The sequence below is a fragment of the Crinia signifera genome, chromosome 6 (assembly GCF_055691185.1).
Source record: "Crinia signifera chromosome 6, ASM5569118v1, whole genome shotgun sequence".
NCBI lineage: Eukaryota > Metazoa > Chordata > Amphibia > Anura > Myobatrachidae > Crinia > Crinia signifera.
In genome coordinates this window covers 266,985,820-266,997,971 of record NC_139222.1, presented here as the reverse complement: position 1 = coordinate 266,997,971, position 12,152 = coordinate 266,985,820, and the positions used below count along the sequence as shown (strand labels likewise).

At 45.5% G+C, this 12,152-nt stretch overlaps 1 protein-coding gene across 6 annotated transcripts in view; it reads right to left on the bottom strand.

The window, feature by feature from the left end:
• DHX32 (DEAH-box helicase 32 (putative)) overlaps positions 1-12,152 on the bottom strand; it is a 55,093-nt gene that overhangs the window by 12,326 nt on the left and 30,615 nt on the right. For all 6 annotated transcript variants that reach the window (XM_083149523.1, XM_083149527.1, XM_083149525.1 and 3 more), the window contains 2 exons: positions 6,631-6,730; positions 5,174-5,332 (listed from right to left, as the gene is read on the bottom strand). In XM_083149523.1, coding sequence (XP_083005649.1) covers positions 5,174-5,332; positions 6,631-6,730 — 259 coding nt within the window. The remainder of the gene's footprint in view (positions 1-5,173; positions 5,333-6,630; positions 6,731-12,152) is intronic.

Genomic DNA, 12,152 nt, shown 5'->3' with positions numbered 1-12,152 from the left:
TGCGTGTCCATATTTTCTGAGGTTAGTTAATACGCTAATCAAGATGCCCATGCTAGCCCTTTTCATCAAGACTGAGCCAAACTCTAGGTCATAACTAGATTGGTCTAAAATACACTATTCTATCACACAGGGTTACTCAAGGCTTTGTGGTTCTTTTGTTTGTTTTTCTTTAATTGTTTGGCCAAAAGAAGGTCGGCGTTCACCGGTCTCGTTAATAACTAGGAGCTTTGTGGGAAAGATATTGGTGTGTAGACTCAAGCTCCTGCCTGCATTGAAAGTGACAGCTGTGGAGAGCATGCGTTATTGTTAATGCATTTTGCTTAAAGCTTTGTGGGTGGAAATTCCTCTACTAACAGGATCAATATTTCACTAATGAAGGTTTCTTGCCTAGAGAGAGTTAGGAGGCGGATTATCCACACAGTCGTAGGAGAAACATTTGTCCAGAGAATGATTTAACCCCCAAAGATCCCAAGTGTACACTTGTAATTAGTCATCGCAGCGATCATATACAGTATATCAAGTATGAGTATATGTACACAGATACATATATATCATCTCGAAGCAGTTTTTGTTGTAGCTTTGCAGAGTTTATGTTCCCTCAAATGGACAGAGATATATATAAGTAGATGATCCAGGGGCTTGTGGTGGGGCTCCCAGAAATAAGGCGGCACTCACGGAATTTAGTAAATCAAATCAAATGTATTGAAGGTGACACAACCGTGTCATGCGTCAAGTCGACGTTTCAAGGTCTCGCAGGACCTTTTCATCAGGACGTGCAGGGGTGAATAAAGTGCTGTGCATAAGGGGGTGCAAGGCAATCTCTTACCTATTTGTAGCCTTCTAACGTCTGTGTCCTCCTCGCTGCCGCTGCATCACCGCTGCTGACTTCCGGGAGCGCTGTCAACGCGAAGTCAGCAGCGGTGATGCAGCGGCAGCGAGGAGGACACAGACGTTAGAAGGCTACAAATAGGTAAGAGATTGCCTTGCACCCCCTTATGCACAGCACTTTATTCACCCCTGCACGTCCTGATGAAAAGGTCCTGCGAGACCTTGAAACGTCGACTTGACGCATGACACGGTTGTGTCACCTTCAATACATTTGATTTGATTTACTAAATTCCGTGAGTGCCGCCTTATTTCTGGGAGCCCCACCACAAGCCCCTGGATCATCTACTTGTACATTAATTGCGGAGGAAGGCACCACGGTGCTATCTACATTTGTCCGGAGTGCCGAACAAACCCCTGACTATATATATATATATTGTACTGATCACCACAACTGGGCTCAGACAAGACATGGTGCACCCAAAAGGGTCACAACTAGGATGGCCATACATCGGGTTCCAAGGATTTGGGGCCAAAATTGCTGGGATTTCCAATCCCGGGGTTGCGTAGCGAGCCCGCGAGGGTACAATGCAGCTAAAATAAAACAATTAACCTGAATTACAGATAAATAAATAAAAAACATTGTGAGGGCATCTAACAACTTTGAAGGGGATCTAGTCTCTACCGTATGAATATGCGGGGTATTTTTTAATTAGGGGAAGAAAATCTTGGGAATACAGGGATTGAGCATTTTTCAATCCCGAAACCCGGGATTGAAAAAATACCCCGGGATTGACTTCCATAGCCTCAACCATAGGCAGGGCACAACAGAAAGGAAGTCAGCAACCAGAATGGGGTTTGGTCATGGAAATGGGCCACAAAAACAGTGTTCACACAAAGGCATGTGCTACCAGAACAGAGCTTAGCTGGAGATACAGGCCCCCTGAATGGGGTTCGGCCATGAACACGGACCACAAAAGTGGGCAGACATGTACCACCAGAAAAAAAAGTTCTCAGTCGCTCCCAAGGGCCACCGGAAACTGACTCGGTTTCGGGATACCAGAACGGTGTTAGGCCTCGGACACTGGCCACCAGAATAGAGCTCGACTAGAGATAAAAGTAAACAGAAAGGGACTTGACAAGAAACAAGCCACCAGAAAGGTGCTCAGACGTTGACCACCAGAAAGAGCCTTGGCCATGGACCTGTGCCACAGAATGGGTCTTAGACAAAAGTCAACAGTAAAGGGCTAAAACATGGGCCCCCAGAATGGGTCTCAGCCAATGACACTTGGGCCACCAGAACCAAGCGCTTGGCTGCGGACATGGGTCACCAAAAATCTCAGTTGAGTAAAATAACAGAAAGCAGTGGGATAAGGTTACAATACTAATACTTCAGGAATAACAAAACGTCTTGGGTATACGTTGCTAGCGGTTTAAAAAAAAAAATTGAATTTTTTTATATTAAGTTTATAAAAGGCACAAAATGCAGTGTACACTGGGGCTGACCGTCTAACAGTTCTGCACAGATAAATGAATTCTGCTTATTACAGTGATGAAAGCATCTGTATAGGAAGGCTATAACAAACAAGAAGCATTAGCAGGATTCCCGTCCTAAATTACTATATGAGAGCTCCACACAGCTGCCATCGGAGGATACTGATCTTCTCACATGAAAAGTACCATACAATGCTCATCCAGGGATACACAGAGCAGCGAGCGATCTGTTTAACAAGCCCCCCCGAGGCGCACAAACCAACATAAAAGCAGGGACATTAAAAAGGGCCAAATTTTTTTCCTTTCTAGTTTGCTTTGGAAAGCCGACAATGACTTCTCAGTGTTTTGCCGAGTTACCAGAGAACAGGGCTGGCACTCGCATATTTCATCCCTCGCAAAAACATTGACGGCGACAGGAAGACAGAATTACTGTAGGATTATAAATAACACATTTTACAGAAGGGGTTGGAAAAAGTATAAAAAGGAAATTCTAAGTGCAGTTTTTTACTTATGGTCTTATGTCAATACTGTGATGTGGATTTAGTAAAATGATTAGTGATCACATAGTGAGCAAAATGGTCTTAAACCATAAATCCTTGGCTTTTAGGAGACTGATATTATTATAAATACGTCACTAATTGTATAGCTGGTGCTTAATCTGGGAGATGGTTAGGAAAACGGCGCATGAAAGCTGTAGATGGGAGTTACAGGACCTATTACATGGCAGTTTTATATACATATCAGGGACTACTATAGCAACCACAGTTACATAAGGCATGATGCACTGAGCAGAGGGGCTTTGAAATATCCCTCTGAGCTCTGTCTGCTGTGTGTACTGCTAAATTCTCCAGTTACAGTGCCCCTTTCTCTGTTATGACATGCAGAGATGGCTGAGCTGCCTTCCAACAAGTATCATTTAAAAAGAGATCTCTGTAGGCAAGAATCTGATCTTCTAACATTGGATCCACACTTCCTCTCCTAGATTAGATCAATTTAAATCAGCTTTGACCTCTATAATGGGTTATGAACACCAGCCCTCACTTTCAGATTTGGATAGTAAGGCAGCCCAGTTTTACATGAAATTAGGTCCATACAGTATATTGAAACTTTGGAAAGCACTCTAAAGGGCCCGAGACCATGTTCTGATGACTTATCTTGGACTTCAGCTAACTGCGGCTGGAACAGGTTTTTGGTTTTGTGTAGGGGATTGGCCATGATGGACTCCACCCCCATCCTTTCTTTCCCGCCCCCTTTTCTCTGTGTAAGTATGTATGCATGTACAGTATGTAAGGATGAGTTTAGTATTGTCTTTTTAGTTCCTGGTTGTCTTCCATTAATCTATATTTAAGATGGGGTATTTAATATAACTGTTTTAAGATATTGAGGGACACATTGTAGATTTCTGCTACCTATTGTCATGTCTTCCCTCCTACTTTGATGTTATTGTTTTGGAATTCACTAATCCCTTTGTCGGTTTCATTGCATTGTATTAATATTTAATGGATGTTTGAACTTATTTAGAAAAATTCAATAAAACTATAGATAAAAAAAAATCATGGTTATAAAAGGTGACAGCTAGAAAAAAAAGGACAGACTGACAAAATAACAAATCAAGCAACGAAGTAAAAAGCTACTTAACGTGCAGATAAAAAAACACAACAAAACTGTACACCCCCATCTCTGGGTATTATGGCTTTGGTTCTGGAGGGGGGGCGGTGGGGGGCATCCGACAGACTGACAGGCCAGCTACTGATTGAATGGCTGCAACATTTGTCCAAGAGGCAGCTGCTGTTCCTGTCAGATTCCTCCTGCAGCTGTCCCAACAGTGCAGTGACAGCTACACGCCGCAGATGCCGGGGGGGGGGGGGGGGGGGTCCCCGGGATTCCCCCTGATGTATTATCTGGCAGTATAGGACTTCTGTGGAAAACCTGTTCCTAAGATTAGAAACCTGAACTGCAGCGGGCAAGTCCGGCACAGCAAGAATGGAGCCACAGTGGAAGCGAATCGCACACATTTGTTTCCGCCTCAGCTGTCAGACCCTTTGCTGCATCAATACATTATTAAGCATTCAGTCGGAGCACTTATTTCTTTTTTTGCTGGCTGTTGCGTCTCTGTGTTGCTAGGGCTATGGAGATACTTGTGATTGTTGCTCACTATGAAACGAAACCTCAGTGTAGACACTGTGACACGGTAGCCATTTTGTTTCTTGTGCACTCACACACACCTATCAATATAAGGTAGCAAGTTTGGCTGTCACAGCCTTGCACACTGGCTTGAAAAGTGATAATATGGAGAGTAAAAACAGCCAGCCAATCAACTACTACCTGCCATGTTACAGGCTGGGTTTAAAAAATGACAGATGGGAGCTGATTGGCTGGTTGTTTATCACTCTCCACTTTATCGCTTTTTGAAGCTTGATACATCTGGCCCTATGTGAGTTCACTGGATCCCAGCAATTTGATAGGCTGCTTGCTCAGCAATAGTGGCTTTTACTCTATACGTTCAACTGGTACATGTTACGCACTGAACATTTCCATATGACATTAGGTCACAGGGTCTGAACGCTAGAGGGCTCAGACTCCATTGCACATGCGCAGAACTCCAACAAAATGGCTGCTGCAGACATTTTTTTTCTGAGATTCTGGCAGCACTAGACTCCGGAGGGTAAGTATTAAAAAATGGGTGCAGGGTTTAGCACAACACCACAGGGAGTTTTACAGCGATTTAAAAAAACAAAACATTTATACTGGTGCAAAATCCAATAAGTAAATGGCATATGGTAATACACTACCTACCACCCAATCCCTCCCCGCTCACATGGCGAGCTCAACATTTCAGGAGAGGAGCAGGTACCTGGTCTGTTGATAAATTCACAGTGGGCCAGACCCGCTATGTCCATCCTCTTCAGAAATAGGACCATGGACGTCAAATTAGATTCTTCAACTTTTGGAGTCGAAAAGGTTTTCATGTCATTCCGGGAAAACTCCTCAGAGTAGAGACAGAAGACCTTCCCTGAGGAGAGAACGGCACTGGGTCATAGAGTGTAAGACAAGGAGTGCGGTGATTAGAGCAGGGGCAGGGAAGGTGGTGGAAGCGCTGAGCTATGGGAGACAGGTGAAGAGAGCGGCTGACCTGGGAGCAATGGGAGGCGCTGAAGGATATAAAAACACAATAATACAGAACAGGAACAAGGGAAACATTATACCATACTGAGGAGAAGTTAGTGGACGGACTAGCTGGAGCCATTCAATACACCAGTTATGGTAGAGATGACAGACAATGTCTAGGTCGACATAAGCTTTAGGTCGATGTGGACATGGTTGACATAAGGTTTTCAAGTTTTTTGGGGTCTATGTTGCCCCTTGCATGGCTCTCTGGGGTGTATGATGGGTGGGGTTGCTGAGGTAGGGTGTGTGTGATGGGGAGCAGGGGGTATAGAGTGGGGTGGCTGGGGTAGGGTGTGTGTGATGGGGAGCAGGGGGTATAGAGTGGGGTGGCTGGGGTAGGGTGTGTGTGATGGGAAGCAGGGGCATAGAGTGGGGTGGCGGAGGGCAAGGAGCTGGTGATGGGTAGAAGGGGCATAGAGTGGGGTGGCTGAGGCAGGAGGTGTGTGATGGGTAGCAGGGGTGTGTGATGGGTAGCAGGCGGCATAGAGTGGGGTGGCTGAGGCAGGGGGTGTGTGATGGGGAGCAGCGGGTGTGTGATAAGGAGCAGGGGCATAGAGTGGGTGATGGGTAGAGGGAGGTGTGAGATGGGTAGCTGGCAGCATAGAGTGGGGTGGCTGAGGCAGGGGGTGTGATGGGTAGCAGGGGGTATGCAATGGTACACGACTGCAAATGTAAAAATGGAAAAACTCTCTCATTGAGGGTAATATTCTTACTGGCTGTGAAACTGGAGAAACTGCTTTAATACCCAGAATCCCAATGAGTCCCTGAAATGTTCCATTTCATTTTAGACGAGTCCAGTTCCCTATAACAGTGTGCTATGACCATATATAAAGCACAAGGTCAAACACAAAGAAAGCACAATGTAGCTGGAGTTGACCTAAGTGGGCAATGATTTTCCCGTGGCCAACGTCATGTGGCCCTTTTCGCATATTACATAAAATAAATCTTTTTGTGCCCACGTCCGAAGGAAAAACGACAAATGTGGTCGATAAAGAGTAAGCAAGTAAGTATATAGTCTGTATACAGCAATACTGTTCACTCTATACCCTTTAATGGCTTTACTATGTTTAACACTATGAAAGTCTTGTGCTAAATAATAATGTCAACAACAACAACTTTATTTATTTCAGTATACAATATTACCTGCAGGACATGCGCCTAGTACCTGCTTCCTCATCTCAGCGCGGATCTGGCTTATCGGCTGCATGATGAGAGATTCCGCCCGGATTCTGGTGTTATATACCTAGAACGGGGAAGGTCAGAACTAGAGTAAAACGCATAAAGAAAAACAACAAGAACAGGCCGCAGGCAGTTCCAGTGCTTGACGCAGGTTCGTTCTGCAACAGAACTGATACAGAGCAGAAGAACCGATAACAGCCCAGGGAACCGGCAGTGTGTAACGGGAGACTGCAGACGTGTATGGAAGGATTCGCGGAATAGAGGCGAATAATACTAGTAGCTCCAGCCACCGTGGTTTAGATGAGCATTAGCATAATTAGTCCAATTATAAACCCTACTAAATTAAATATTAATATGCAGACACTGATAAAAGGAACTTTATGCATTTTAGGCATTTATTTTATTGGTACGTTAATGCCGTACTGCAGCCTTTACTCCTCCTCGTATAACATAGATGGCAAAAGCATCCCAGAAGAAAGCTGGGCATGAGGATATGAAGGGGTGTGGCTATGCCTCCCAGATTTGGTCACACCCTTTTTCAGTAGTACCTGGGCCCTTGTCATCTCGACTGCCCTGCATGCTGGTGATGTATAGGTAAATATTAACAACACTGTCTGCATTGAGGTTTTGTCAAAGAATCAGGGATTATATGTAAACTGTGGTTTTTTTTTTTTAACCCTTGAAACAAAGAAAAAGTCCAGGTTTTCAGTATATCCATGCTTGGTCAAAGGTGTCCTAAATTTACTACCCTCCCATTACTCAGGATGTCCGGCGTTTCACGCTGCCTGGGCCAGTGAAGCTGCGCCGACGCACTTACAAAACAGCGGCTGACGCCCCATCTTGTAAATCATTCCCCGTTGTCGTGTCAGACCGGCTGCAGACTGTCACTCACATGATGTCCGCAGCCGCACAGCGTGCGATGGCGCAAGATCCGATCTGCACATGCGCAGTTCAATAAACATAGTCGATGCAGCTGATCCGTCGGCCCACAATCCGCTGCAATACTCACGTAACGTACCGTACATTTAAACCCAGATATTTCTATGCTACAATATATTGAATTAATAAAAAAAAAAAAAAAAAAAAAAAAATACAGCTGGCGGTGCGCTCATTTTATAAAGAATACAGCTAGCAGCAGGTTGAACATTGAAAAGCTGAAATAAGATTACTGTGTAGGCCGCAGCTCTTTAAATTCCCAATTCAATGCACTCAGCACTCGGCATGTCGGGAAGCATTAAGCCGGCATAGAGCGTAAGGCCGGTGTCTGCGTACACATCATACCTTGCAGCGATTGATCACTACAGGCTCGCTAGAGAGAGCGGGGATGGCCGTGGAGATCGATATGCAGTAATGTAAATTAGCGAAGCTACATCTCCTGCTGCCCTATGGTGTATTTCAGGAAAGTGGATTACAGTGGCCGGCTGTCATTGGGAAGGAGTCCAGCTTAGCAGGAAGACACCGCTCCAGACTCTCAGTCATTACTGCCCCGTTGCTCAGTGCTCCTCTGCGCTCATTAGCATCGCAGTACTTCTGGTGCAGTCCGATCTACTTCACTTTATGATACGCGAGACGCAACAAGAGAATATCAGAAGCAATTTGCCTGTCGGCCTGATAAACACAGAGGGTACGGGAGTAAGCAGATGGATGGCTGTAGACTAGGGTCGTTTTATTCCTTTAGATTGTAGTTTGCTACTTTCGGATATGTCATTCCACTTAAATGTCTCAGACACTGGATGTTTCTTAACCACTTGATTGAATGCAACGGGGCCGATCCTATTAGGTGGGGATAATTCGCACCAGGTGCACTTTACGGCGGACTGAATTCGCTTAAAAGTGCTCACATAAATATGAACGATTTACTCAAATAAATATTTTGATCATTTATTTATCTTTTATTTATGTGGTGCCACCAGGGAACCGCAGTGCCTAACAAAGAGCCCGATTCAGACCCGCCCGCTAAGCAACGTTCTTTCGCTGCTTAGTGAGCAAACTCTGCTCGCCGAGTGAGCGAAGGCCCGCCGCCACGCCCCCCCCCCCACTGCATCAATGTCCGCGCCTACATGAGAATGGATGGGTACGCTTACACATCCCCTTGCATGGTGCCGAACAGGCAAAAAATCGTTTGATGGTCGCCAACCATCGAATGATTTTTTTTTAGCCGTTCGCAACTCGGACATGGCCGAATTCAGGGCGGGCGCTGATGTCGGCCGCCCGCCCTGTCCAGGCTTTTTGACATGCCTGCGTTCTCATGGATATGCCCAGCGTTTCTCCGGGTGCACCCACCGTTGGGGGGTTCCCATGGGACAGCCCCCTGCCCGTCATCACAGTCGACATGGACACTGAAAGGTAGCACTGATGCGCTCGCTATTTTATTCTCCCACTACGCCCTAGTGGATGGTAGAGTATGAAATACCGCTTGTCGGCTCAAAAAAAAAAAAGAAGTGAAAAACCCCATGTCCACCTTCAGTCATGTCGACCTAGTGACCGTATCCAGTTTGAAAATACATGCAATCTCTAATGGTCAGTAGGGTCATTGTTATATTCAGGTTGCCAACTACAGTATTTGCTATTTTCAGCAGAGTAGTAAATGAAATGTAGTGGTCACATACTGTCCATTACCTAGCTAAGGGGATGACGTATCAAGCAGTGCAATGGGCAGAAGTCGCCCTAGCAACCAGCTTTGACGTATCATTTATTTAGTACACTATATAAAATGATAGGTAGAAGCTGGTTGCTAGGGACAACTTCTCCACTCTTCACAGCTTGATACAAAAGCCCTACAGTTCAAAGAAACAAGGGCAGATTTATTATTCCTGGTGAAGTGATAAAGTGAAAGGTGATAGGAGCTGATTGGCTGGTGTGTTATCACCTTCCACTTTATCACTTCACCAGGATGAATAAATCTGTCCCATAATGAGGGAACAGAAATGTATAAACTATAAACCAGGCAGACTCGTTTGTGATCGCATGCGATATATTGCATTCAAAAAAATTGCATATGTGAAACCTGCCCCCAGGAAAGGTCACCGGTGGTTAAAGGGGGAGGGGAGAAGTTACCGCAGTGTAAGGGGGCCTTAAGAGTTCATCTCACACACTCCGATTGCCCTCATTCCAGTTATTTCTTTACCACCAGAGGGATTCCTATCAGAAGGCTGCATGCAGCATTGACTGTAATATTGCACCGGCTGAGAGGAACCTCAGTGGCTTCCTATTCAGAAACGGTCAGGGTTTCAAATGAAAAAAAAAAAAACTCAGTAATGGGACCACTTACAAATGATCAAGGTCCCCTACATGTGAAAAACTATATAAAAAATTGGTCCTGAAGAGGTGGGGGAACTCCTTACCATCTGCCAGCTAATTACCCCCCCTCCCCTCACCCCACTAGGCAGGGCCAGTGGCAGGGTTTTCGGTACCCCCATGCAAACTATAATGCTTTTCTGCTAGAATAACTGTACTGTGCCAGGGCCAAGGCAGAGCTGAACTAGTTCCATATCACCAGTAGATGTGGTACTCAGTTCCACCCCCTTCCCCCCCCCTCCACTTTAACCCCCGTTAATAGGGCATCATTATTATGCAGTGATGTACGGTGAGGGCGGAGCATAATGAATAATAATGACATTGATCCATCCATGCTGGGCGTGGTGTGCTGAAGGGAAGGTGGCCTGTACTAGCCCTTTCGCTGCTGCCCTGGAAGTCAAGATGGTGCTGCCGATGGCTGCCTAGGATCTGTGCCACTCAGCCAAAATATGATGGCACAAAATATGATGGCACAAAATAGGGCAAGCAAAACAGACCTAAAGGGGGCATAAAAACATAAGACAATAAAAAGTGGTCACCTATTGCTACGTCTTACACAGGCTCCACAAAGATGCTACATAAGGGGAAGGACAAGGAGTCACAGGTGGAGAATAAGGGAGTGTACAAGAGGATGGAGGGCCCTGCCTGTGAAAACACCCTTGTTAAATCGGCTGACAGAATAGGGGGTGACATGAATTAATGGAGGACGGCTAGTGGGGGCAATGAGGAAATGTTTTTATTTTGAAGCACTGCAGGCTGGTGAATCATCTGATGAGACCTGGAGAGAGGGGCACAGGGGAAGCCTTGGAGATGGGAGAAGTGGATATCAGTGGAGATGGGAGGCTGCAGATACTGGCCGAGCAGAGATGGCAGCAGGAGGGAGCAGAGGTTAAAGCTGCAGCGGGGGGAGAGGGGGCGCATTCATTTCTAGGACAATTTAGCGGAACTTACTGAGCAGATTATAGAAACAACAGAACTTGAACCGCAACATCCAGGATTCCTGAAGGAAGCAATAAGGAATAATTCCGTACACATTTTAAATAATAGACTACACGACGTAGCATCTGCAAATGGCGGACTCAGGAGACCCCAGTCACATCCAGAGTTTTCTTTCTCTGACCTTGAACAGGTCACTTTGTATAACAGAAAACAATGTCAGACTGTAAGCTCACGTGTCAAACCTGCATGTACGGAATACACTGTACATAGTGGCTAGTATATAGAGGACTAAATACGGAGTTTGGGTTCCATTCAATTAGAAGTCCTGTCCCCTTTAGCACTTACTGCTGTCTAGGACGACCACTTACGCCATCTATAGAGGTTGCAAAACATTCATTTGCATGCCTGCGGGGGATCGCGGCGTGCGAGGGTGGCGGATGGCATTTGGTGGAGTCAACCAGAATAAGGTCCAATGTGGAGACATGGGGGGGGGGGGGGGGATCTTAGAATGCACACCCGATTTACATGAGGTGCTATCATGCTGGGACTTGTAGTTCTGCAAAGAAAGACATGTGATGCATCTGCACCACATGTCTTCCAATGTGGAGACAGCCAGGGCAGGCAGCTGCCTAGGGGCTACAGAATCATGAGTCTATCACAAAATTAAGGAAATCTCAGAGAGGCATTATTTTTGGACTTAATGCCAACGTGGGGAACTTCTAAGACGGGAGCAGTAAGCTGAAGTCTAACATAGCGTGCCAAAAAACCTTGCATCGGCCCTGGGGACAGGCAGAAGTGGGCAGGGGATGCCATGGTGGAGGAAGACGGTGCTGGACAGGTAAGGGCTGCTAAATTCATAATCATCACTGTGGTACAAAATATGCATTGTATATGTGAAATATGCAGTGGGATACCTTACCAAACATCATGCAAAACTTGCAAAGGTTATTTCTGTTGCAGGAACATATTATTAACACTAATTGTCCTGCATATGCCCTGATACAACATCTACTGATAAATCTTCCTTCATTCATGGTTACTGTACCTTTTGCTGACATATTTATAGCAAAGTTCCCAGTTTATATTACCTAACTCTGCTGTGCCCTCTGCGTTGTACACAATGGCATCTGCTGTGCTGTACCCAAGGGCAACATAAACAACTACACTATCTGACAATCAATACGCAGTACAGATAATAGATACATCATTTTTTATTATTTTGATGCCTTATTTAGAACAGACATGTCCAA